The 27,947-nt window shown below is 53.5% G+C and overlaps 1 protein-coding gene across 1 annotated transcript in view; it reads right to left on the minus strand.

The window, feature by feature from the left end:
- FIBCD1 (fibrinogen C domain containing 1) overlaps nt 1-25,762 on the minus strand; it is a 38,105-nt gene extending 12,343 nt beyond the window's left edge. The window contains exons 1-4 of the mRNA XM_077835979.1: nt 25,691-25,762; nt 17,855-18,331; nt 8,162-8,321; nt 4,657-4,793 (exon numbers count right to left, since the gene is read on the minus strand). Of these exons, the coding sequence (XP_077692105.1) occupies nt 4,657-4,793; nt 8,162-8,321; nt 17,855-18,331; nt 25,691-25,762 (846 nt within the window). The remainder of the gene's footprint in view (nt 1-4,656; nt 4,794-8,161; nt 8,322-17,854; nt 18,332-25,690) is intronic.
- Nucleotides 25,763-27,947: the final 2,185 nt, after the last annotated feature.

Below are 27,947 nucleotides of genomic sequence, written 5' to 3' on the forward strand. Positions count from 1 at the left end.
GTCTTGGTTCCCAGTCCCTTGCTCTCACCACAAGACAAAACTTCCTCCCAAGGGGTAGTGAATGCTGGTCTCTTCTCTCCCCACTGGCACAGACCATGGTGGTGGTCAGTGCCAGGGCAGGTCCCGATCCTGCCAGCCATGAGGTTCTAATTGCAGGATTGGGGCCTGCCTGCTCCCACGAGCAGAGCTTGCTCCATCTCAGCCGTTTCCCCGAGAGCAGGGCTGTTCAGGGATTGCTGCCCGGGGCTGTGCCTCCGGTCGCTGCTGGCCCCAGGGCAGGGCCATGTTGTCTCCCTGCTGGCCTGGCCCTTTGAGGTACTTGGCACAGGCACAGAAGCGCTGATGCAGCCTGACGCTAAATCATTTTCTTCAGCTCCCTCAACGCTGAGTGTCCAGCTCAGCCCCGGTCCCGCTGACTGGGACGGCCTTGGAGACGGTGTTTGGCTAATCCTCTCATCCCACCTGGTAGGCGGCTGCTCCCCTAGGAGCCAGGGCTGACAGCCGGAGTCTGGGGGCCTCACGCACAGTTCTCCTTAGGGAATCCCCCTCAATCTCTTCACCCCCTTCCCAAGCCTTCTCCCTCCACAGTGGGGAGGCCGAGGAGTTTCCCTTTTCCCACCCAGCGCCCCACCAGGCAGATGCACCAACATCTTGTGTTTAATGGAACAGTCCTGCCTCTGCCACGGACCCTGCCAAACCCTGGCACAGCCTGTCTCTGACTCCCAGCTGACAGGAACGCGGCACTTGGGCAGGGATCCTCAGCAGAGCTCAGCACACAGGGTGCAGGTTGGGTGCCGAACTCTTCTTGAAAATCTGGCTCCCCTGCTTCCCTTTCAGAAGCCCCCGGGATCCACCCCGACCATGTGGTTGGGGGTTATATTACCGGGCAGTGTGCTTCAGTTAATAGATGATGAGAGCAGTGGTCAGGACTCCTGGGTTCTCCTCCTGGCTGTGTGAGGTTGGGTAAGCCTCTTGGCCTGATCCCCATGGGTGCAGAGAACTTGCAGCTCCCCTTGACTTTAAGTGGGGTAGTGTGTTCTCAGCATCTCTGAAAGTCAGGCCTGCCTGCTCCGTGCCTCAGTTTCACCCTCTGTACCAATGGCATGATGGTAGTGGCCCTCCTCTGTGATCTGCACTCAGAGCCAAGGCTGATGGCCACTGTATGGCCTGGGCTCCCCAGAGGAGCCAGGCACTTGCCACGCACACTGCAAACCGCTTTGGTCTCCTCACAGCAGAGCAGCTAAGCTCCTTCCCCTCCCCCACTGCTGAAAGCTCCTTACAGGCATCAGATCCTGGGGGTTTATTTCCTCCAGCACCCAGCTGGGGGGGCATTTCACAGCCCGGTTCCAAGGGGCTGACTCAGCAGCCGAGCGTGACCTAAAGGGCACGGCCCAGACTCGGCCGGTTCTCCCACCAGCCAGGGCGCAGCCCCCACCAGTCCAACCCGAGGCGCTCCCAGCTGCAGCGTCCCCCGCAGCCTGTCTCGGAGACAGATCTCCTGGCCTCGGCGTGCCTCTTCTGGGTTGCCTTAAGCTTTCCCCGAGTAATGCGTCAGCTTGGGCAGGTGCCACTTCACACCTGGGGAAGCCCTGGCTGTCCTCGCAGGCTGGGGAAGGCCAGGCCAGGATTTTCAGGCCCCTCCAGGGCAGTCTCAGCCTGGGGACTGTGCTGTGGTGTCTCCCCTACTGGCCTCCTTCCTCACCTCACAGCCAGGGGTGAGGGCAGCCTTGCCTCGCCTGACCCCCGGCTGAGTCTCACTGCCCTCCCCTCGTGTGCCCTTTCCAAGGGCCCTCCCTACTGACTCCTGTAGCTGGCCAGCTCCATGTCATTGGCAGCTGCACGCTGTTGGGATTAGGTGGCCTTCGTGTCACACTCCATAAAGACAATAAGTCAGCGGACAGGGTGAGGAGAGTCTTCGGCAGTTAGTGCAGGGCCAGCTGAGCCGTAGGGTGGCCAGGAGCCTGCGTCAGCCAGTAGCGCTGCCTCTAGGGGGCTTGCTTCCCCACACTGGCTCCGAGTGAAATCTTGCCCTGTCTGAGCCAGGCAGGCCACCCGTCCCCCAGTGCCTCCCTATTGACAAACAGTGTGTGGGGGACGGGTGAGCCAGGAATCCTTGGCCCTGTCTCTCAGTGTGTCTCCAGGGGAAATTTATTGGCATTATACTGGTTCATGTACATAATCTGACCAGTGGAGTGATGCCAGTAAATGTCACTGTGTAGACAAGCCCTTAGTGTGTTCAGATCATGGGTGGATAGCGTCTGCTCTGGGCAGTGGGGTTGGCCCCCTCAAGGTGATGGGGAATGTACGGCCTGCTTTGGGCAGTGTCACAGGTCCCTCGGGGTGTCAGGGAAGGCAGGGCTAAGTATGGGGGGCTGTGGGACAAAGCCCCTCATTGTGGGAAAAGTGGCGCCATCTCTGGGCCCCTCAGCATGCCAGAGAAAGCTGGACCAGCTCCGGGCAGTGGTGACCCTATGAAGGGCGAGTTTTGAAGGCCAGGCGAGTGGAGCTAGGAGTGAGGAGAACGGATGGGTCCTGGGGCCAGGCTTTCTCCGTGCTCCTTTTCCAGAGAAGAGAAAAAAAGCCCAGGAGTGAGTCTCCCACCAGTTCCCATTGACTGGTCTCTGATCTCAAGTGGTGTCGGGATGGCGCTGAGGCAGATTGGATCTGATGGAGGGAGAGCGGCTGTTAATGTTCAGCCGTCACGGGCTCTTGCAACAGGCATTGTTGCAAATTTCTCCTGATGCTTTATGGAATCGAGGCCTTGGCTCCATCGATCCAAAGGAAAGAGCTACGTCCAATCAGGATTCCTCACTGACCCTTTTGCCTGAGGCTGCCAGCTCTTGACTGCAACTCCCTTTTTCTCTCCCAAGCCTGTCTGCATCCCTTCTCCCCTGGCCACTCTCGGTTACACAACCAGTCGCTGCCCACCGCCTCTTCTCCTGCTCGTGCTCTCTCAGAAACCTCTGGAGCCCTAAAAGGGAGGGGGTTCTGGATCCCCCCCCCCCACAAGCTGGCTACGCAAACAGCAAGAGCGCTGAGAGGTGCTTGTTAAGCGAGAACATCCCTTCTGTCTCTCCTCACCTCGGCTTTCCCTCTTCCATCCCTCCTGATCAATCATTTCACCTCACCCTACACTTGCTTTGCCAGCCTCTCCTGCCTCCGGGGTCCCGCCACGGGAGTGTGCGCCCTGCACCACCCAACCCTTCTCTGTCAGTTGGCACAGTCCTGGCCCTGCCATGCCGGGGGCTGTGGAGAAGGGACTGTTCGAGACTCTTCAGTGTGTCTCAGCTGATCCTACTTTGTGCCCCCCATCAGAGAGTGGCAAAGTACTTTTCAGACAGGCCGGCCCCGCGAGGCACGCGAACCGTCATGGCCACGTTACAGCTGGGTAAACGAGGCACAGAGATGGGAAGGTACTCGCCCACACTCAGCCAGCCCAGCAGAGCTGGGAATGGAACCCAGGAGTCGTGACTCTGTCGCCTGGGCTGGCCACTTAACGCCTGGTGTCCTCCTGCTGCTCTTTGTGTTTATGTGGCTACAGGGCAGAATATAACCCCCAATCTGTGCAATGGCAACAGTGTCCAGCTGTTCCCCCTCTTTCCTGCCCTCCTCTAAGTGCGGCATTGCAGCTGATTACTCACTCTGGATTACACCAGCCCCATCGGAGATCAGGACTCCACTTTGCTAGAGTATGTCTACACTGCAATTAAAAACCCATAGCTAGCCCATGCCAGCTGGCTCAGACTCACGGGGCTCAGGCTAAGAGGCTATTTAATTGCAGTGTACATCACTTTAGGACCCTTTGAGGTGGGAGGGTCCCAGAGCTCGGGCTGCAGCCAAAGTCAGAACATCTACACTACACCACGAGCCTGAATCAGCTGACACAGGCCAGCCATGGGTGTCTAACTGCAGCGTAGACATACCCTAACAGCCAGCCCCTGCCCCGAAGAGCTTGCCTCCTACAAAGATGAGACAGATGCAGGCTGGCAGGAAGGAAATATGGCCCTCCTTTCACTGACAGGGAAGCTAAGGAACAGAGAGATGCAACGACTTTCCCAAGTCCCAGAAGCAGTCTGGTGCAGAGCTGGGATTTGAACCCAGATCTCATGAGTTGGAACAGCAGAGGAGAGTTTGGTGTAGGATTGTCTTTGGGCCAACCGAGGGCAGGAGATACCAGGAGGGGTGCCTGGGTTGTTCTACTGAGATGTCCAGACCCACTGGGTCCATGCAGTAGAGCTGGATATGGATGGGCTGCCCAACTGCACAGAGCCCTACGCTCCCACCTTGAGAACTGAGTAACTCCGAGTGACTTCTAAACCCAGGCAAGACAACAGGGCCTTTGGTGTACAGCTGAACCCAATTCCTGAACCTCACAGAGCCCCCGCCACCGGTCAGCACCATCGGTCTACCTTTGGCGGTATGCTGGCACTCTGCCCCCATGCACCAGCAGCGGATGTCTAGCTGAAGCTCAGGGAACCGCCTTCTCTATTCTCCACTGGGCACAGCCCTTGGGATCTGTTCTGTGCTGTTGCTCCCACCCCACCGTGCAAGGTCATAGGCCATTGCTTGGCAGGGTGTCTCAGAGGCTGGCAGAGTTGTGCGTTGAGTGCCATTTCCTATGTCAGAGCGACTCAGCAATGCAGGCAACCAACTTACCGTCCACCCGCCTCCTTCCGTCGTCATGTCACAGTAGACCTGGAAGCCTGAGGGATAATGAGTGGGGAAGATGGAGTAAATGCCGTCCTCTTGTTGTCCGCTCAAGTAGATGTCAAAGCAGTCCCGGGGCCGCGAGCCTGGAGCGTGGCATGGGAGGGAAGGGAGAGCAATGCAAGGCTAATTAATTGTTTAAATTAGAGCCTCGCGGTTGGTTTCTGGCTCTCACCCCCACTGCCTGATCTAATTGGCTGCTCACGGCCCACTCAGCCCCCTCTCATCTCATTCTCTTTCCTCCTAGGCTCGGGGCAAGCAGCGTCCTAGCTGAGGTCTCGGTGGCTTCTAGGGACCATCTGTGGCAGTAATAAGGCACCGAGAGGGAGCCTGCTGGCCTCCCTGCTGGAAAGCTATGGCTAACCCACCATATGCACTCTCCCCTCTCCCAGCACCATGTCACCGAGGCCTCCCTGCCAGGCAGATGAGTGCAGTGGAAGGGGCTGCTTGCTCCCATAGCTAGTGTGGGTGTATGTATTGCATTGGAGAGGGGGCGCCTGCAGGAAGTGCAGTGTAGCTAGATGGGGGGGCAGGGGGCATACACACAGTGTATATGTGTAGCACACACAGTATCAGTGTGTTTGTTGGCACGGATGCAATTTAAATATAAAATTAAAGTTGAAATTTAAATTGAAACATTTTGAGAAACCCAAATTGAATTTTTTTTGGGGGGAGGGGGAATTTTCCTTCGAGGATTTCTAATTTTTCAGTCTGATTCAGAACAAAGCCAAAGTTCAAATGCTCGAAATCCTTCCCGAAACAGAACGGCCATCCTTTGCATGGCCCTGTATACTATAGGCTAGCCACTCGGCGAAAAGAACACTAGTAAGATTGCAAAGTCAAGTGCTCCAGCATTAGGAAACACCAGAATTAAAGCTGCCTGGGTGTCCTTAATTTGACCCCCTTGTGTATACACAGTATGATAGGGTCTTTAATTACATAAGCATGTATTTTTTCCATAGGACCTCTCTGCCTCATTACGTGCACAGGACGGATGGCACACACTTAATGAGAAGCTATTCAATCTTTCTTTTTGTTGTTCAGCGTGTGGTCCAGGCCTTGTTTATTGCATACTATTCACCCTGCTGTGAAAACAGAATCAACTTCCTCTTGAGATTTTCTGGAGTGCTCATCACCATAGAATCCATGTGCTTCACAAACATTCGCTGACTTTCACACCATCCCTGTGAGGCAAGCGGGTAGTATTATCCCCATTTTATAGATGGGGAGCTGAGGCACAGAGTATGCACCGATTTTGGGTGCCCAATGTCAGACATTGCACAGGCAACCTTAACTGTGGGATTTCCTAAAGTCTGAATGCTTGATTTTGCAACCTTAATAATGGTCTTTTAGTTTAGTTGGGTTGGGTGAAATTTCCTAGTTTTTTGTTTTTTAAAGCAAACCGAAAAGACAAATTCCATTGTGTGGCATCATATTGACACTCACAGGGTTCATCGGCAGGGTTAGAACCGTTAGATTTGCTGCCTAGACCTGCCACTTGAGCTAACTGAGTAATCAACAGGAGTAGTAGGCTGTCACCTTTGTGTGGACCAGCTCTAAAGCAGCAATTGCAGGGAAATTGCATTATGGAGCATGCTCAGCGTGGACAGACTCTTTGGAGAATTTAGCTGCTAAAATCTAAGAAGTCTCGACAGAGCATGTGCAAACTTATTTTTCAAAAGGTTATAACCTGGCCAAATTTTGGCAGCTTTTCATGGGGCCAGCAAAAGGCACATGCCTGACACAAAGGTCCAACCCCTGCCAAATTTTATGTATCTGCTGCAAAGCAGGAGGATACCAGAGCTTTTCAAAGAAAAAGTCAACAGGATATTTTTTTAACACGGGCAACACAGTGTACATTTTCCTTAGACTCATTCTCAAAAACATCGGCACTGTTTAGGTTGAAATTTTCCAAAACAATTCAGCCTGAGGCCGACACCTGGCATGGAAAATTTTGGCCCAAAGGGTTAAAGTTTGCCAAAGTTCTAAGCAACTGAAAATCAGACCTTATCGGGGAAGTGTCAAACAACCTTAATAATAGGCCATGCCTACAATACAGGTGCATGTGTGATGCGACGTGCAGCCCCACTGGGGCTTCTCACAGCCATGATACGTGTCACATTATGTGAAGTGTCACATCATGTAAAGTGGCCTGGACCTTTACAGAAGGGCTCCAGGGGTAGCTAGGACCCAGAAATATTTTTCCACTGCAGGCAGTAGAGAGGAGACACCTGGGTCCTTCTGGTGCTTGATTTGCTAAAGGTGATTACACTTCCCTATTAGCAAAGGGACCTGCGCCCAGCAGCAAGAGGGTGTGAGTTGGGGGGAGCTGCCTTCCATTGCCCCAGGGGCTTGCGTAATTTCAGGACAACTATGTGACTGTGTTTGTGGAGACGGCCCAGAGGCCTTGGGGGATTTGAAGTTAGGTCTTTGGTTTTATCATCTCTGAGGAGGAGCGCTTCAGAGGATCTCCAGATGATCTTGGGGCCAGGGTGACCATATTTCTTCAAAGGGAAAACAGGACACTGCGTGGGCCTAGCCTGAGGCACTCTGCCCCCCGCCACAACGGGGCTGGCCCAAGCCACTCACCCAAGCCCTGGCCCCTCCTCCCCGGGCGGGGCTGGTGTTACTGCTTGCCTGTGCTCTCCCTGCCACCCGTACGAGGCTGGGGCTGGCATCGCTGCTCTCTTGAGCCCTGCCTCCCCTGGTCATTTGTCCCTTTTGCTCTTGCCAACTGATGAAGTTGGCAAGAGCAAACGGAACAAATGCCCACTTTTGTCAAAAAAGTCGGGATGGCTGGGACAGGGCTTAAAAAAGGGGCTGTCCCGGCCAAAACGGGGTGTGTGGTCACCCTGTCTTGGGCTGGGGAGTGGAACTGGGCATGCGTGCATGCGAACGTGTGTGCGTAATGGTAGAATCAGATTGTGTGTGGACATCCCCCCCATTCTCTGCAGGATCTGGCCAGCTAATGCAGACACAGCAAAGAAACTCCCCTGTGCTCTGCTGGGTTGAGCACCCCATGTGGGAGCTGTAGGTGGGATATTCTCTGCTTGGGTGACTGAGGACAGGAGAGATCCAGGCCCATCCAGCTCACGAGCCCGTGGTTGTAGGCACCAGTGCTGCAGTGTCCAGCAATGACAGGCCACCTGGGCCATGGCTCTGTGGTTGGAACATTGCTCATGGGCTCGCTCCATGCACCGTGTCCCCGAATGCCTCCACTGCCCAGCAGAACAGGGTCACGAACCCAGAGTAGCTCTCTGGGAAATGCTGGGCTTTGCTGGACCACTACAAAGTGGGGTGAGTATCTCTGCACTGCCCTGACCACGCTGTCGGTTCCCAGCTGGCATGGTCTGGGCCTTGCTGTGGGGAAGCCGCTAGTAATGTCACTTCTGTTCCCCTCTGCCTAGGGTTATTGGCCTGAAGTGCAGGAAAGGAGAGGAGGAGGCTGTCTCACCATTGGAACAACCCCGGGGCCGGGCTCCCCGGACTGGAGATCTCTGCAAGTCGGCTTTGAGCCGAGGTCTGGCCATGCCTCGATCCTTCTGCAACGTGTCCAGAACGTCGCTGACAGAGCTCACCAGCCGGGCCATGTTGGTCTGGCTCTCCGAGAGCAGCTGGGAGGGGAGAAGACAAACGATCTGTTGAGTCACCAGTTCCTGGCTTTACCCCTTTCCGAGACTGCAGGCAGCAGCGTTGAATGCATCCCTCAAAGGCAGGTGCTGAGCCTGGCCAGGTCCAGTGGATGAATCCCCTCACACAGTGCACTTACACTTCTACATACAGCACCCTCTGTCTCAATGTGCTCCCCACCCCGGCCCCCAAGCAATCACTTCACCTACTGTACCCCTGAGATTCTGCCGCCAATAGGGGCATCCCTCCTAGGAACAGGGACACAGACCACATCTGGGAGCCATTCTTCCTACTGCCAACAGGGAGAGCCCTCACCCCAAATGCCAGGCTAAGAGGAGTGGGGCTGCAAACACTGAGTGCCAGTGGAATGACATCTACCAAACCTTCCATTTCCATCCTCTGGACCTTGGCGTCTTGGCCCAGATTATATTTTCTGTACATAGTGGCAGTGGTCTGGTGGTTAGTCAGGACTTCTTCATTCTACATTCAACTCAGACTCGCTGTATGAGCTAGGGATACATCACGTAGCTCTCTGTGCCTCAGTTTCCCCATCTGTAAAATAGGGATAATGAACACTCCGCTGCCTCACACAAGGGGTTGGGAAGCTTCATTGATCAGTGTTTGGACAGTGCTTTGAACATGTAAAGGACTTGTCTGTGCTGTGACTCCTGGACGAAAAGCACTGCAGAAAGGTCAGTGATGCGCTCATATTACATTTCAGTGCAAAATCTGTTTGGTGAATTCAGCTGATACAGAATCCAGACTTTGCCTTAAAATGCATCGAGCACAGAATTGGGCCCAGGCTGAGGGCCGCAATGCAAACCCCAACAAACTTTGGGAAAGCTCCCATTGAAGCTCCTGGCAAAACTTCTGTTGAGAGCAGGATCAGGGCATTAATGTCACTTAAAAATAATACTGAGGCTATCAAATGGAGTTATTCTGTCTTCACTCAGTGGGGCCTGGCCTCTGCCGAATGACGAGGGCAAATCCCAGACAAGCCCACAGCACATCTGAAAGATTAATGCTGACCTGCTGTAGCTCCTGACCCCGTGTCTGCCATTTGGGGGATAAAAGGCATCTTTAGGAAAAAAAAAAAAAAAAAAGAGAGGATTCCCGGTCAGTTTAAAAATATCTGTGCCCTACTGCAGCCAGATTGCAAAATGTTTGGCCTTCCCTGAAATGACCCAAGCAGCACAAGACATTCAGACACTGGCTCAGAAGTGGGGGGGGGCAGGGAGGGGCAGGAGGAAGCCGCTCCGCTGTGGGACAGATATTGGAGGAAATGCATACGCACAGTGAGACACAATTCAGAACGGGGCTCCATCATGTCCATTCCGGCATCTGGCCACCAACTGGAAGAAACTGGTGTTCCCAATAAGATGTGCCCATGGTGTCGGCCATTTTGTTTTTAGGATGTTTGGGTCATGTCTTTACATGTGCAGTTACCTACTGTCCCACAGGGAATTAATGTCGGATTTCTTTCCCCCTCTCCCCACGCATTAGGGCGGAACTGTGGCAATGCGCTTGAGGCTGATAATCAAAGTGGAAACCTGCAACGGGAAGCACAACCCAGACACATGCCAAGCATAATGGCAGCCAGTGCCGGGACAAGCTGCTGCCCGGGGACGTGAGCGGAAATGAAAGGTAGCGGAAAGTTTTTAAACCCTGAAATGTTCTCTTTGGGGCTGGGCTTTGAGGAGGAAGTTGGGTCACTTCTTGTTTTATCCACACTGGGTCGCCAATCTCCAATGCAAGCTTTAAATGTCCTGAAAGTCAGAGTGCTCGTGGCTTACAGAATGTGGGGTGAGTTGGGGGAGGGAGGAGCTCAGTGCACAAGTGTCCACAAAACACCCCCTCCAGTATCAGCCACGAAGCCTGAACTCCTCTCCTCCTCACAGAGGGGCCCCTCCTGCTCAAAGGTGTGGCTCAGGCTGGAGTGCGGGCTCTCAAATCCCCCAGCCCAGGCTTCAGAGCCTGAGCTGCACTATCTGCTGTTTTTAGAGCATTAGCGTGAGCACCCCTAACCGCTGCAGTGCAGAGGTGCCCTCCAAGTCTGTGGGTGGGTGTTTTGGTTTGGTTGGTGTTTCCCAGACTAACAGGACTGAGGTGGGAAGGCGATGACAGACACAGAGGCAGCAATGGTAGTGACCCAAGTAGTGGAAGACACAATTAAGATGACTGGATGTAGAAGCTGTGGCATGTACATGATCCTGGAGAGGGTACCTGGAAAGAATTTCATCTGCATGAAGTGCCGCCTGATAGAGCTGACGGAAGAGAAGATCCGAGGATTAGAGATGCAGGTGGAGACTGGTTGAGTTTAGAAGGGGGTTCGAGCGGATGATGGAGCGAAGCCATGAACAGGCTGAAGGGAAAAGCTCAGACTTGCAGATGGAAGCAGGACCGAAGAACCCTGAGGGGATACTGCTGGGTGAGGAAAGTGGACAGTGGAAGTATGTGACTAAGAGAACCAGGCAGAGGAAAAGATGGGGCAGTGAAGGAGAAATAGAGCTCAGGAACAGGTTTGCAGAGCTGGAAAATGAAGAATGGGCACAGCAAGTGGTCACTGAAGGTGAGAGGGAAAGGAAAAAGAGAAGAGCAGATAGTCTTATTGGAAGAGGGCAAGAGTCAATGGAGATAACAACACCAAATATGAGCCCCAGGAGGATACAGGATGGGTTGCAGAGGATTGCAAGGGACAATAGGAATCGAGAGGACATGAGGCCACATGGAACAGGGCATTGATTGGAGAATCACACCATCACCAGGAAAAGGCAGGTCTAAGTGATTGGGGACTCATTACTGAGAAGAATAGACAGGCCTGTAATCAGACCTGATCCAGTGAACAGAAGGGTGCCTTCTGCCGGGTGCTAAGATACAGGATGTGGACCTGAGGCTGAAGAGGATCCTAACGGGAGCGGGAAAAGAAAAGGAGTACTTGTGGCACCTTAGAGACTAACCAATTTATTTGAGCATGAGCTTTCGTGAGCTACAGCTCACTTCATCGGATGCATACCGTGGAAACTGCAGCAGACTTTATATACACACAGAGAATATGAAACAATACCTCACAGTGGGGTGGGAGGAGGTATTGTTTCATATTCTCTGTGTGTATATAAAGTCTGCTGCAGTTTCCACGGTATGCATCCGATGAAGTGAGCTGTAGCTCACAAAAGCTCATGCTCAAATAAATTGGTTAGTCTCTAAGGTGCCACAAGTACTCCTTTTCTTTTTGCAAATACATACTAACACGGCTGTTACTCTGAAACCTGTCATTATGCAAGGGAGCGGGAGAGAATCCATTGATTATCCTTCATGTGGGAACAAATGATACGGCTAGATTCTCGCTGGAACGTATCAAGGGAGACCATGCCAGGCTGGGGAAGATGCTAAAGGAAATCGAGGCTCAGGTGATCTTCAGTGGGATTCTTCCTGTTCCTAGAGAAGGGCAACAAAGGTGTGACAAGATTATGATGCTCAACAGATGGCTCAGGCAGTGGTACTATAAGGAGGGCTTTGGGATGTATAGCCACTGGGAAGCGTTCATGGACAGAGGACGATTCTCTCGGGATGGCCTTCACCTGAGTAAGGAGGGAAATAGACTCCTAGGATGGAGGATGGCAGAACTGATCAAGAGAGCTTTAAACTAGGAATTCGGGGGAGATGGTTGGGAGATGTCCAGGTAATCTCCACGCCAGTTATTCTCTTTGAGGGGGAAGAAAACGAAGTAAGAAAGCATACAGCTGTGGGTAGGAGACGGACATAAGGAGGAAGGGCAGTGTACATACCAGTCTAATAGGTAATATTGGCGGTAGAATGCCTGTGCCCAATAGGGTAAAGAATGTGAGCGAAGCTAAACGGCAAAAATTAAGATGTTTGTACACTAATGCGAGGAGCCTAGGTAACAAAATGGAGGAACTAGAGCTATTGGTGCAGGAAGTGAAACCAGATATTCTAGGGATAACAGAAACATGGTGGAATAGTCGTCATGACTGGAATACAGGTATTGAAGAGTTTGTGCTGTTTAGGAAAGACAGAAATAAAGGCAAAGGTGGTGGAGTAGCATTGTATATCAATGATGAGGTAGACTGTAAAGAAATAAGAAGTGATGGAATGGATAAGACAGAGACTGTCTGGGCAAAAATCACATTGGGGAAGAAAGCTACTAGAGCCTCCCCTTGGATAGTGCTTGGGGTGTGCTATAGACCGCTGGGGTCCGATCTGGATATGGATAGAGACCTCTTTGATGATTTAAAAGAAGTAAATACTAATGGGAATTGTGTGAACATGGGAGACTTTAACTTCCCAGATATAGACTGGAGGACAAGTGCTAGTAATCATAATAGGGCTCCGATTTTCCTGGATACGATAGCTGATGGATTCCTTCACCAAGTCTGAAGGAACCGATAAGAGAGGATGCCTTTTTAGATCTGGTTTTGCTGAGCAGTGAGGACCTCATAGAAGAAATGATTGTAGGGGACAACCTTGCTTCGAGTGATCATGAGCTAATTCAGTTCAAACTAAATGGAAGGATAAACAACAATAGATCCATGACTAGGGTTTTTGATTTCAAAAAGGCTAACTTTAAAAAATTAAGGAAATTAGTTAGGGAAGTGGATTGGACTGAAAAACTTGTGGATCTAAAGGCAGAGGATGCCTGGAATTACTCCAAGTCAAAGCTGCAGAAGCTATTGGAAGCCTACATCCCAAGAAAGGGGAAAAAATTCATAGGCAGGGGTTGTAAACCAAGCTGGATGAGCAAGCATCTCAGAGAGGTGATTAAGAAAAAGCAGAAAGCCTACAAGGAGTGGAAGATGGGCGGGATTAGCAAGGAAAGCTACCTTACTGAGGTCAGAACATGTAGGGATAAAGTGAGAGAGGCCAAAAGCCATGTAGAGTTGGACCTTGCAAAGGGAATTAAAAGCAATAGTAAATGGTTCTATAGCCATATAAATACTAAGAAAACAAAGAAAGAAGAAGTGGGACCGCTTAACACTGAGGATGGAGTGGAGGTTAAGGATAATCTAGGCATGGCCCAATATCTAAACAAATACTTTGCCTCAGTCTTTAAGGAGGCTAATGGGGAGCTTAGGGATAACTGTAGGATGACAAATGGGAATGAGGATATGGAGGTAGATATTACCACATCCAAGGTAGAAGCCAAACTCGAACAGTTTAATGGGACTAAATCTGGGGTCCCAGATAATCTTCATCCAAGAATATTAAAGGAACTGGCATATGAAATTGCAAGCCCGTTAGCAAGAATTTTTAATCAATCTGTAAACTCAGGGGTTGTACCATATGACTGGAGAATTGCTAACATAGTTCCTATTTTTAAGAAAGGGAAAAAAAGCAATCCGGGTAACTACAGGCCTGTTAGTTTGACATCTGTAGTATGCAAGGTCTTGGAAAAAAATTTGAAGAAGAAAGTAGTTAAGGTCATTGAGGTCAATAGTAACTGGGACAAAATACAACGTGGCTTGATAAAAGGTAGATAGTGTCAAACCAACCTGATCTCCTCCTTTGAGAAGGTAACGGATTTTTTAGACAAAGGGAATGCAGTGGATCTAATTTATCTCGATTTCAGTAAGGCATCTGATACGGTGCCACCTGGAGAATTAGCTAAATTGGAAAAGATGGGGGTCAAAATGAACACTGAAAGGTGGATAAGGAACTGGTTAAAGGGGAGACTACAGCGGGTGACACTAAAAGCTGAACTGTCAGGCTGGAGGGAGGTTACCAGTGGAGTTCCTCAGGGATCAGTTTGGGGACCAATCTTATTTCATCTTTTTATTACTGACCTTGGCACAAAAAGTGGAAATGTGCTAATAAAGTTTGCGGATGACACAAAGCTGGGAGGTATTGCCAATACAGAGAGGGACCGGGATATCATACAGGAGGATCTGTACCTTGTAAACTGGAGTAATGGTAATAGGATGAAATTTAATAGTGAAAAGTGCAAGGTCATGCATTTAGGGATTAATACAAATAGTTTTAGTTATAAGCTTGGGACGCATCACTTGGAAGTAACTGAGGAGGAGAAGGACCTCGGAGTATTGGTTGATCACAGGATAACTATGAGCCGCCAATGTGATTGTGAAAAAAGCTAATGTGGTCTTGGGATGTATCAAGCGAGGTATTTCCAGCAAAGATAGGGAGGTGTTAGTACCGTTATACAAGGCACTGGTGAGACCTCATCTGCAGTACTGTGTGCAGTTCTGGTCTCCCATGTTTAAGAAGGATGAATTCAAACTGGAACCGGTACAGAGAAGGGTTGCTAGGATGATCCGAGGAATGGAAAACCTGTCTTATGACAGGAGACTCAAGGAGCTTGGCTTGTTTAGCCTAACCAAAAGAAGGCTGAGAGGAGATGTGATTGCTATCTATAAATATATCAGAGGGATAAATACCATGGAGGGAGAAGAATTATTTAAGCTCAGTACCAATGTGGACACAAGAACAAATGGATATAAACTGGCCATCAGGAAGTTTAGACTTGAAATAAGACGAAGGTTTCTAACCCTCAGAGGAGTGAAGTTCTGGAACAGCCTTCCAAGGGAAACAGTGGGGGCAAAAGACCTATCTGGCTTCAAGACAAAGCTTGATGAGTTTATGGAGGAGATGGTATGATGGGATAGCCTAATTTTGGCAATTAATTGATCCTCGGCTACTAGTGGTAGATATGCCCAATGGCCTGTGATGGGATATTAGATGGGGTGGGATCTGAGTTACTACAGAGAATTCTTTCGTGGGTGTCTGTCTGGTGAATCTTGCCCACATGCTCAGGGTTTGGCTGATCACCATATTTGGGGTCGGGAAGGAATTTTCCTCCAGGGCAAATTGGAAGACACCCTGGGGGGTTTTCGCCTTCGTCTGCAGCGTGGGGCACGGTTCACTTGCTGGAGGATTCTCTGCACCTTGAAGTCTTTAAACCACGATTTGAGGACTTCAATAGCTCAGACATAATTTAGGGCTTTGTTACAGGTGTTGGTGGGTGAGATTCCGTGGCCTGCATTGTACAGGAGGTCAGACTAGACAATCATAATGGTCCCTTCTGACCTTAAAGTCTATGATTCTATCCACAGAAGAGGTGCATGAGGGGGTAGCCACAGCAAAAGGCTCCCCTCATCCCTGCAATCCATGTCAGAATGGAGAACCAAACCATTGGAAGGCAACGATGTGGACCTTTTCCAGAACAAAGAGGCCAGCCCCAGAGCGGGCGCTGTCACTTGGAGTATTACATAAAACAAGAGAGAGGATCGTGCTGCTCTGCTCGTCATAGGCATGGCCTCCATTCAGGGGTGGGCATCAACAGTGTAAAACAGGCGCTCCCTGACTGCAGAGCGACGAGAAGCTTAAAAGGCTCAGCAAACGGGATCTGCAAAGAAGAGATTTGGGGAAACGAAGAGCAGACATCTTTGCAAGGAGCAGTTACACCCCCGAGCAACTTGCAGCTATCGATCTTGTAGCCCTTCACAAGGTGTAGGGTTCTTTTTCAGATGGGGAAACTGAGGTACAGAATGCTGAATTTGCCCAAGTTCACTGTGGCCCAGGGAGTCCCACCAATGCCAACTGTCAGAGGGCACCCTGTACCATAACTCACATCAGGCCTGACACACTCATTGCCACAACACACTTGTCATAATCTGTGTCTCAAAAGCCTCATGTGAGGTATCGTGTCCAAATTGGTAACACACTGGTCATTAGTATTATTGTGTGATGTATGTATGAGTGGTGTATAAAGAATTACAGATGTGTGATGGAAATGTTCTGAAAAGGAGTTTTGCAAGCAGTGCATAAGCCCAGCCTGTCCTAGACAATGGAATGTTGTTATGCCTCTCGTGTAAACTGAGCCAGGTAACACCTCAGAAGACAGTGAGTAGTATATCTACATATAAGATAAAGCCATCAAGCTACATGAGCTAGGGGAAAGGAAGCTTAATGATCATGCCAGGGGATGGAGCCTACACTCTCAGGAAGCCTTCCTGACTCTTGAAACAGAGACAATAGACTTTGTGAAATATAAGCAAAGGCATATGGCCATTTTGGCATCCATCACCTAGGGGACACAGAGGGAGCAGAGCCCTTTGAGCTCAAGAGAGGTGGATCCTCTTGGCCTGAAAACCAAGAGTAGCTGGAACTGACTCTGGGTGAGACCCCTGCTTAGACAAAGATTGTAACTCACTGAAGTGATATTTTAGTCACTAGACTAACAAGTGATATTTTGTTTTACTTGTAACCACACCTGTCTTTTTTCCTTACCTGTTATCACTTATATCTCTGTTCTTTAACAGACTTATTCTTGTTTTATTAGACAACCATCTCAGTGTTGTGTGTTAAACCAGTGGTTTTCAACCTTTTTTCATTTGCGGACCCCTAAAACATTTTAAATGGAGGTGGGGACCGCTTAGGAAATCTTAAAACCCCCAGGGATCTCCAGACCACAGGTCGAAAACCACTGTGTTAAATTAAAGGGTGAAATCCTCAGGTAACTACCAGGCTGGAGTGGGCTCTGTCACTTTGGAGGCAGCGAACTTCATAACTTCTGTGAGTGTCCAGCGAGAGGGACTGGACACTGCAGGGAAGATAGTTTGTGAGAGCCTCAGGCCTGGAGGGGCTGTTGATGTCACCCTGCAAGGAGTAACCAGGCTGGTGGAAGCCAGGGTGAGGCCACTGTGTTGTGAGCAGGCTGCTGGTGTCAGGGCTCTGAGTCAAAGCTGCACAGCACAGAGGCCCCCCAGGTTACTGGGCAGGCAGTGACACAATCCCTTACTGGCCTGGGTGAACCTCCAGAGTGTCACAGTCACCCAGAAGGTCAATGGCAGAGGTGAGATTAGAACCCAGCTCTCTGGAGTCCCACGCCACCGGGATGAAAAGCAGCAACTGGCTGCGTAACTCTGCAAAGGGGGAGGTGACCGAGAGGAGAGGGGCAGGGTGTTTCAGGAAGTCAGAAGAGGAAGTGAAGAGCTGCAGTTGGAGAAATGTTATGGCCAGCTCGTCATGTAGCAAGCTGCCACAGGAAGATGTGGAGCCACCGTCCGCTAGGAGGAAGGCTGTAGGGATAGTGGAATTGGTCCCTTGGGACTGGCCCCCCCAATACAATAGTTTTTGAATCATCCAGTTATGCTGCTTTATCTCTCCCTCCCTGGCCCCGCAATGCCGCCCTGCCCTGCCAGCAGCATGCTGCATTAGCCTTACAACAATGGGGGGGATGGCTGCCTCCTCTGCGCTGGTCTCTAGTGGGTGAGCGCGGTAGCAGGGGCCAGCCTCGCATTTCCCACCTGCAATGCATGATCCTTGGCAGGAGGATGGCCAACCCTGAGGTTGTAGGAGATTGGAGCCCTGTGTGCAGCCCAGGGAGGAGTTCTGACTTCACCACACCTTCTCCAGCCCAGAGTCTCCAGCTAATGTTATTTAGATTGGACCATCCTGAAAATAGCCATCACGCTCCCTCTCCAGTGCCGGTCTCTGGCTCCGTGCTGCGGTCAGCCAGCCTGCCGGCACGGCAGGTGCAGCTTACCTGTATCAGCTGCCCCTGCTCGTTCTGTAGGGCTTTGAGTTCCTGCCCCATCGCGTGGTGCCCCTTCTTCAAGCTGTCACAGTCGGCTCTCAGCTGAGTGGCGTGGGTCAGGAGCTTGGCCACCTCCTCCGCCACAGTGACCAGCAGGGCCCGCTCCTGTCCCTTGGATGACTTCATCTCAGTGTCGTGGTCCGTCACAGCACGCAGCACGGAGGACTGGAAGCTCTCCAGGCGGGTGAAGCTGCTGGCTTGGTCTGGACAGTTGGGGTCAATGAAGATGTTGATGCGGGAGCTGTCCACCTTCTCGATGGTGACCAGGGCATTGGCCTCCTCGGGGTTGGTGCTGATGATGGGCGGGGACTCTGTGACGGGGTTGTGATAGTGGTTCATGAAGAGGATGGCGCCAGTGACGGTAATGGCCAGGAGGACGGCCACAGACAGGAGGACCGTGCACAGGATGTAGCCACAGCTCATTCTCTGCGGGGACAGAGAGGATTCGTGGAACTCTCTGGCCCAGGTGGCAGATTTAGAAGGGTTTAAACTTCACGTACAGCAGATAATCACCCACGATCACAGACACCCCTCTCTTCCATTACCCCATCCCACTGTGTCCCCATTCAGATATCTTCCTCACCCTCTTGGGTCTAATGAGATCCCAGACCAAACCCTTCCCTGCAATCTCCTGGGGAGATGAATGGGATAGTTCACCCTTCCTTCTGGGCCAAATGCTCCTGCCCCTTTTTCCCCTACCAGAAGCAAATCCTGAACTACTGGACCTTGCACCGAGGAGCTAAGATGGCCGGAGAGCTCAGAAATTTGCCCATGTGCCTTCTGCCCCCTGGCAGCTTGTGCTGCCCACAGGTGAAGGACTGCTCCTCCCAACCAGCATCTCTCTCCTCTTGAGCTGTCTCTTCCCCTGTGTCAGTTCTCCCTGCGATACCTGTTGGATTCACCCGCAGGACTCTTGGTCCGTGCAAACTGCTCCTGGAGGGACGCAGGGAGGTTTTATCTATCACCAGGCACAAAGATCTGATCCCCATTAGCGCCAGCTCCCTTCTGCCCTGCCGTCAGCTGGCTGACACGTCGCGACTGCATTACCTCCCCATTTTCCCGCTGGCTGCCTCCCCTTTTCATTATACCTGCAGGACTGAGGCTATGATTTTCCTCTGACCCCAGTGGCAGCTGTCACAAGGAATTGAGGGCTGGGAAAGTGTTGCATATTCAAAGAGACAAAGATGACTTTATCCAGGAACGAGACCAAAATTGCTGCATCTGCAAAGATTTCCCAGGCACTGTCCCCTCCTGCATGTCTATCTGGAATGACACCTGCTTTCAACCCCCCTTTATTCATGGTCCTACAGCCATTTGCATTAAGGTGACTCAAGCTGCGGATTGGATGAATACATGGAAGACAAAGCGGAGGCCCTCCCTGTACCTCCAGCCAAAAATAACTCCTTCCCTATCAGAGACATGCAACAGAATTCAGGATGGATTTATCCACCCAAAGAAGAGCAAAGCAGCAGACATGAAATGCACCAGCACTTGGCTGCATGGGAAGCCAGGCTGCAGGAACCACCTTAAAGAGGCAGCCACGCGCTTGTCACAGACTCCAGCTTTCTGTGTATTAAAAAGAAATATGTCAAAGACAATAAGGCAGGCTTTCAGTGAGAAGACAGGTTCCCACGTTTGCTCTGTGTTTCTAACACATTAATCCAGACCTGCACATCAGGCAGCGGTCTGTTGCTTCAAGGAGGACGGTTTCAGGTTAGCTCGGTAAATCAAGGCATAGCTTGGTTTATGTGAGATTTGGGTACATTAGGAGATGGATTTGGGGTCATTTTCCATTACTTAGCATTAGAGGAGCATTGGCTCAGACCCTTGAGGATCTGACCATTATGTCTAGGAGTTAGCTCTTTGGAAATGGGGTACCACAGAGAAATGGAGGTCCAAGATGGAAAATATGGAGTCCCAGATTACAAACTCTCAAATGGTGTTTGAATCTGGGGGTTTAGTTCAACCCATCCTGAAATCACTACCCAAGTCCTCCAAAGATCTCAACAAGATCCACCAACAGAAAGGGAGGAAGTGAAGGCCTGTTATTTCCAATGTAAAAACCAAAGAGGAAAAATTGGAGGCCATCTTTACGCATCATAAAAGACGGTGTCTGACTTTGCTATGCGGTTCACCTTTAGCTATCCAATTAAACGCAAAGCAGCATGTTAGCTTCTTCCCCTTGGTAGAAGGTTGTTTAACCTCTCAGTGCCCCTGCCCACATGCAAGACAGGCACACTGGAATGGACTCAGTTATCCCCATTCAGTCTGGACTAACAACCGCCTCTTGCAGATGGGCAAGGCAGATGCCTTAGGAACTAGTGCCTGTCACAAGGCCTGTTTTAAAGCAGCAGAGGGCTGCATGAGCTGTGCTGGTGTGAAACAGGAGACGCGCTGCTTCTTCGCGCTAGCCTCCTTTCTAGCTCTCTCTCCTAGAAGGACTGGAGTGTCGCTTTGACTGACAGATCACATTCTGGGAAGGAAAGAGGCTGTGAGAAGAAAGCCTCTCTTGCCACTCTGGGACTGAGCGCTGCAGAAAGAAGAAGCTGTTTCATCGAAGGCGAAAAGAAACGAGGTTTTGATACAAGTGCCTTGTCTCATCCTTCCCGGGAACACAAAAGCAAAAGGACGAAACAAGTGTTCACTCAAGGCAAACCTCTGGTAGGTTTTGATCTGAAGGGCTAGTAGATAGCATGCATGTCGTCCATAGAGCTGCCTGAGAGGTGACCTGCCTGGGACATATTTAGAACATTGGGACTATAAAGGGGTCTTACTGGCATCTTGGGGAATGGAAGACGAGGAAGAGAACACAATTCCATACCTCCTTCTATCCCCCAGCAAATCCTAATTGCTTTCACATCATCCTCCCTAGCCCTAATTCACTCCATGCTCATACCAAACTATCAGCCAAGTTGGCAATGGGGGAGAGACTGGACCATATACCTGGGGGTTCCTACAGCTGCCACTCCCATGCACTGCACAAGCACAGAAACGAGTAAGAAAGTCAAATAAATTTCAAACTCCAACCATCGCCATTTGCCCAGTGGAGCAATTGAACAACTGGTGAAATGCAGCGACAGCAAGTGGAGAGCCTGGCTTCTGAGTTAATGACCAGGGCTCCAAGGCTGCAGCAGGGGGCTGGCCTAGCACCCAACCCTTTTCACTGCACAGCGGCTGGAGCTGCAGATGGGCTGTCTTATGGTCGGAGCTGGGTCACCAAAGCAGTCGTGTGTGAGATCCTCTGCATTCTCTCAAGCTCTGCCTCGTGAGCCACTGCTGGTGAATACACAATGATAGAGACACAAGAGCAGGACTGTCCCCTTCCGCAGAGCAGGCGTCCCCCTGGGAAGTAAAGGAGACAGCCCAGGAGCTCAGCTGGCAGAGGCAGCCAGGAGACCCCGGGTCTGATGTGTGAAAGCCAGCATGTGAGGGCAGAGGGGGTTTCCCTGCTTTCGGGGTATCTTCCCCCCCCCCCCAATCCTGCTGTGTCTGACTCTTATCCTTGCATCAAAGATGATTCTGAAGAGGAAACTATCTGAAAGGGCCAGATGGCACCAAAGGGCCTAGATTAGTCAAAGAGCGTGGCTCCCAGGGACTGATCCCAGGACCCCTCCACAGGTCCTCTCTGCAACGGGCTGTACTCCAGCAATCCAGGAAAGGCGAGTGCAGTGCCTGTATGTACTGCCTGTTTCCGCCCCGGTCCCATTGCCCATGAGCCCTGCAACAGTTCTGCTCGTGCTGAGTGAGAGAGAATTAGGGGCTCACAGAGACGCAGGACATCAGTCCGATCCCAGCTTGCTGAGAGACATGCCCAGCAGCAGGATGGAAGATGCACTTGGGACCTTTGTCTCTGGAGCGCACAGAGTCCTCCAGCCCTGCGAAACAGCACCGCCCCCTGCACCCCTCCGCCGGTGAGCCGTGGGAGCTGGCTGGCATGTGCCAGAAGAGGGTAGCAGCGCTACACGGAATGCATACTGTCTCACACACCCAAGCAGCTGTTCCATAGCTGCCTGTCAGGAGAAGGAAGAAGCCTGTCTCGAGGGGCACCCAGAGCAGAGGCACCCACTGGCTGTACTTGGTGGCTGCAGCTGGTCTTCTCTGACCTCACCAGCAGGTGAATCTGCCACCTCTGGGAGCGACAATGCAGAGCAGCTGGTAGAAGAGCTGGAATCAGGCAGAGGGTGAGGAAGATGCTCAGATCCTTATAAGTCAGATCGTCCAATGCGGGGGCCAGCTGGCTCTGGGGGGATCATCCTTCTTGACTGTTAATTTATCAGTCACCAGAGTGATGGGACACTACCCAACTAAGGTTTCAGAGTAACTGCCGTGTTAGTCTGAATTCACAAAAAGAAAAGGAGTACTTGTGGCACCTTAGAGACTAACCAATTTATTTGGTTTACCCAACTAAGGCGGTCCTCGCCACATGCACACACCAATCACAGCAGCACAAAAACCCTACCCCATACACAGCCACACACACTGAGCTCTGCCCTGGGCAGCCCCTCCTCACCTCCCCTGCACTCACTGATTTCCCTTCTCATCACAGCCTCCCTTCTCTCATCAGCACTCCTGTGCCTTGTCCCAGGCAGGCCCCTACTCCTGGGTTGCCCTCCCTGCTCCTGTACACGCCGTAGCCTCATACTCCTGCTTCAGGTGCCCCCTTTGTGCCACGACAGAGCAGTGCTCAGGGTCAGAGCGATCGTCCAGTCTCCACCTACAGGGCCTGGCTATAACGAGCCCCTCTCTCCCCCAACCACCTCATTCTGGGCATCTGGATGTCCTCTCTTCCCATGTCCTAACCAGATCACCTAGACCACAAGCAAATCAGCACAGAGACCATGGCTTTGTTCTCTTTGAGGCAGATTAATTCTGCAGCTTATACCCCCTGCATTCTGCGGTTGCAGGAATTAGTTCTGCCCCCAGCACAGGTAACTGGCACCCCTGAATAGCTAGGCTATGGGTTTGTCCTGCCCAGGCCCACCCCTGAACCCAGGGCTGCCACAGAGCTGACTTTTTGCACCATGGCAGCAGGGACCCCTGCAACTATCAGTCCTTCTCCCTCTCCTGCGTCTCTTTTAGGGGTCAGTCTAGCAGGTGATGATGAATAGGGCCCTTTGGGTGTATTCGGTGTTCACCCTTCTGGTGCTATAAGCCAATGATATTGTGTTCAGCCAAACACAGTGGCCTAGGATCTGGGCAAGGTGTACCGCCTGTGCTCAGCCCAGAGTCACATCCCAGGGCTCAGACGGTCTGGGCCAATAAGCGTAACCCCATCAGCCCCCCTCCAAAGAACTCCGCTGCCCCCTGCTCACTTCAGGGGCTAGTTCGGTTTTGGTTTTTGAGACCATCTGTGGATTTGCCCCCAGCTGACCTCAAAAATCTTTTCTACTCCGCTTTCCAGCTCTGGCTGGTTTCTTCCGCCCTTCTCCTTAGCAGCCCTTTCCTTCTGCAAACCACCTCTCTGTATGACCTGGTTGCCTACACAGGTTTCAAATGCATGTCCTGTTTGACGCTGGATCCACAACAGAGGTTTGCAGTGGTGCAGCTACATCTATTATTCCCCTTCTCTCCCCTGCTCCCATGCTGCTAACACCTCCCCCCCCGCCCCCGCCATCTCCTCTCAGATTTCATCTTGAACTAGATCTTCATGTCAACACCCTTTGGGGACTGGCCTAGCAGTGATTAATTTAGCCACTGGATCTCTCTACACTGCTCTCCTCCGTAATACAGTATAAGCCCGAGCCTGCCTGGTAGTGCTTATACACCGTAAAGCTCTTTCGGGAGTTGGGGAGATGCTGCAGATGGTAGGAGACCTGCTCTATAAAACAGTCTGCCTGGGTTTAAATGAATAAGATCCAGGCTGTGGCTTCCAAAGGAATCTATGGCAGCTAAAACCCAACTCCCCTAGAATCTCAGTGTGAGCTGGACACACGGCTCCCCCAGGCTTCTTTGAAAAGCCCAGCTTTAATTCATACTCCACTGATTGTTCTGATACACAATGAATGCCCAGTGTGTTGGGGTCACAGCCTGGGTGGGGAACTGGGCCAGCTCTCTGTTACCCAGATGGGCTGAGCATTCAACCTGACCTAGGGGAAACTTCATTTATTGCCATCAGGGGAAGCCCTAGCCCCGACCCTAATGCTCCTGCCTACCTTGCAAGGAGTGTGCTGGGACGTGGGGCACAATTGGAGGGGAGCTGTGGACAGAATTTCTCTCCCTCATGGCCCCAGGGCTGGCAGGCTGCTCCCTGTGGCTCTCACCCTCGCTAGGGGGTGAAAGGAAAGTTGGCGCAGTGAACTCCTGAGGGGGGATGAGGAGCCCTAAGGGCTCAGGTCCGGCACAGCTGCTGAAGTGGGGGTGGCATCTGGGGTAACGGGGGGCGTAAATGCTGCCTGGACATTTAAATGTAGAAGGTGAAGAAGAACAAAGCAGCTGTCTCTAGGGAACCCGTGCCCCCCCATCCTCAAACAGCCCATGGTCACATCCATTTCTACCACTCCAGCCTGATCACACATGGCTGGGTGGCCAACGGCAGACAGGACCAAGGGGAAGCAATCGTGCCAGGGATGGTGGAGGACGCGGATCCCTTGGTACATTTGGGAAGGTCAGGTCCCAAGGGCCAGAGCTTCCCACATGGTCCTGAGTTCCATGGTTCCTTATTGTGATTCCTCGCCACGCAGTGTGCTGGGAGCTGGAAATGCTGTAGGGATATGTCTCTTCTTATCCCCCCGCCCCCATCTCAGCCTCCCCAGCTCTTCCTCTGTGCTTCTTTCACTTCCCTATGAAGCATTGGTTGGAGGTTTGTTTCTTGCTGTGTTCTAGCCCTTTGCAGGTCCACGCAGCGCGTGATGCCAACTCCCCTCAGGGGTACAAGGACAGGCACCTGCACACCTGCTTGCACACATGTTCGTGCCCATCCACCCTTGGATATGTGCCAGAACATGCAGGGAGACTCACAGCCCGTGCATGGAGATGCACACATTCAGGCCGTGTTCCTGACTTGCACATGGATTCTTCACATGTACACACACGGGGCCTTGGACATGCACATTGCTCCAGGGGGGTGCAAGCAGGCTCCGGCACCCGATCCCCTGTCTGTGCGGTGCAATAAGTGCTGTGTGAACCCCCTTCACCCCAGTCGCCTCTCCTGCTGGCCCTCCTCGCCCTCAGCTCTTCTACCCAGCCAGGCAGGCTCCACGGACTACTACAGCTGGGGACGGTGGTGGGAGAGTCTGTACATTAACAGGGTCAGATCTGACCCCAGCACAGGCTCGCCATGCTAAAATCCTCTCTAAAAAGTGAGCGAAGTGTTTGAAATGCGCAGCAGTTAGTTAAGGGGAGGAGGCTGGGGCAGCCCGGGCGCTGTTACCTGCTGCCCGTGTAACTCTCAATTGCTTTCCTAGAGCATGATGTGACATTCACTGTAAATAAATAGCCTAAATAATTCAGGGCGAATTTTCCACCAGCCAGGGACCCCGGTTCCTGCCCGTTCCTCAAGGGCTCCAAGGAGCAAACATGCAGCCTGCCATCCAACACTCCGCCTGGCCAGCCCTGCCAGGGGCTGCTTTCTCCAGCAGGCAGCCCCCAGCCCCCAGCGCGCACACAAACCCCTTCGGGGCTGGGTAACCGCGGGGTGTTTCGCAGTGCAGGTAAAGAGGGGGCCCCCATAGGGAGTTATGAAGTTTTGGGGGCGCTGTCTATCCCCTGCGCCGGAGAGAGATGGTGGGGGACCCAGCCTCCCCTCGGTTCTCGCTCCTGTCTCACCCGTCCTTTCCCGCTCCTTACCTGGGATTTCTCCTGCTGCCCGTCCTCGAGTGGAGACGCTCTGCCCATGTCTTTCCATCGATCGTTGACCATCTTCTGGGCCAGGGACGGGGGACGGGAGCGAGTCCGGTTCAAAGGGGGGGGGGAATCCGCGCCCCGGCCCGGGAACCGAGAGATCCCGGGAGGCGGCCGGGCCGCCCCGCGGAGCCCCTGAGCTCGCTCCGCGCGGCGTCGGGCAAAGTTTGCGGCGCGTTCGGGGCTGAATCCGCACCGCCGCAGCGCAGCGCCCCTCTCCCCGCCGGCCCAGCCAGCTGCTCCCCTCGGCCCCGGGCTGGCGGCGCCCCGCCCTCCTGCGGCTCCCCTGCCGGAGCCTGGGGGGCTGGCCCCGAACTTCGCCTCCCAACCACTGATCTGCCCGGCACAGCCCCGCCGCCCAGACTAGAGACCCGAGCAGCCTGGGGGAGGGGGCCTGGATCGACCCCCCGCCCCTCTCCTCCTCCCTGCCCTAAATCTGCTGGACGAGCCCCGCTCTGCCCCTTCCCCAGACTCTGCGCCCTCCCTCCTCTCTCTGCCCTTCTTTCCTCTTTCCCCCCGCTTCTGTCCCCTCTGCCTGCCCCCCGCCGCTTCTATCTCTCTGTCCTGCCCCCCTCTCCTCCCGGCTTCTACCCCTCTTCCCTCCTCCCCTCTCTGCCTACCGCCCCCCCCCGCTTCTATCCCTCTGCCCTGCTCCCCCCTCCTCTCGGCTTCTACCCCTCTTCCCTCCTCCCCTCTGTCTGCCCCCCCGCTTCTATCCCTCTGCCCTGCCCCCTCTCCTCTCGGCTTCTACCCCTCTTCCCTCCTCCCCTCTCTGTCTACCCCCCCCCCGCTTCTACCCCTCTTCCCTCCTCCCCTCTGTCTGCCCCCCCCGCTTCTATCCCTCTGCCCTGCCCCCTCTCCCTCCGCCCCCGCTTCAATCCCTCTGCCCTGCCCCCTCTGTCCCCCCCCCCCGGCTTCTATCCCTCTGCCCTGCCCCCTCTCCTCTCGGCTTCTACCCCTCTTCCCTCCTCCCCCCTCTGTCTGCCCCCCCCCCGCTTCTATCCCTCTGCCCTGCCCCCCCCTCTCGGCTTCTACCCCTCTTCCCTCCTCCCCTCTCTGTCTGCCCCCCCCCCGCTTCTATCCCTCTGCCCTGCTCCCTCTCTTCTCGGCTTCTACCCCTCTTCCCTCCTCCCCTCTCTGTCTACCCCCCCCTGCTTCTACCCCTCTTCACTCCTCCCCTCTGTCTACCCCCCCCGCTTCTACCCCTCTTCCCTCCTCCCCTCTGTCTACCCCCCCCGCTTCAATCCCTCTGCCCTGCCCCCTCTGCCCCCCCCCGGCTTCTATCCCTTTGCCCCCCCCCCCAGGCTTCTGCCAGGCAGGCAGCACGAAGTAACCCGTTGCCCGCCTGGGCAGGAGCTGCGGCTGCAGCAGGGAGCGCGGAGCGGACCCGCTCCCAGCCCTTGGCCGGCCCAGCTCGGGTGCCGCCGGCTGGGCGACGCCTGGGGACGGCGCGGCAGCCGTGGAGCTCAGGCGGATTAGCAGCCGGCCAGCCCCGCGGAGCAGGGAGCTGTCTCTCAAACCTCCCTCCCCGGGGCCCCTCCCGCCAGACCCCGCGCCCCCCCCGTCACCTGCCCCCAGCCCCGGCGGCACCTGGTGCCCCCCGGCCAGGGGGCAGGGCTGCCGGCGCCCGCCGCTCGCCTCCCGCGAGCCGCTGCCGGAGCCACGCGGTGTGCGGGGAAGCCGCTGCCATTGCAAGGAACAGCCCCAGCGGGCAGCCGGGCGCCCCCTCACCCGCAGCCCCATGCCAGGCACAGCCTGCCCCGCAGCTCACCTGCCGCGCACCGCAGGGGGCCTGCAGCGGGCAGTCCCTTCCCGGGGTGGTCCGCCAGCCCCGCCCAGCCTGCTGCCGCGCCCGGCTCCCCGGAGGTGGCTGCATGTCCGGCCAGGCAGCGGGTGCCAGGATTCGGGTCGCGAGGGGCTGCCGCCCAGCCCGGAGGCGCCAGAGCTGCAGGCCAGGGGCAGAGCTGCCCAGAGGGGGCGAGGCAGTGGGGCTAGGGGGCGGAGGAGTCCGTAGGGGGCACTGACCCCACCTAGTGTCCCTGCACAGTGCTGGGGCGGCGCGGGGGGGCACAGAGTGACTCTGCAGGTGCACCCCTCCCCCCGCCATGTGCTGTGTAGCTGAAGCTTTCAGGCTTCCTGGGGTCACTGCCTCTGTGCAGTTCACCTGCCTTTTCCTTTGAGCTGTTCTGTTTGCATGGTGCAG

Source organism: Eretmochelys imbricata, chromosome 16, assembly GCF_965152235.1.
Source record: "Eretmochelys imbricata isolate rEreImb1 chromosome 16, rEreImb1.hap1, whole genome shotgun sequence".
NCBI classification, from domain to species: domain Eukaryota; kingdom Metazoa; phylum Chordata; order Testudines; family Cheloniidae; genus Eretmochelys; species Eretmochelys imbricata.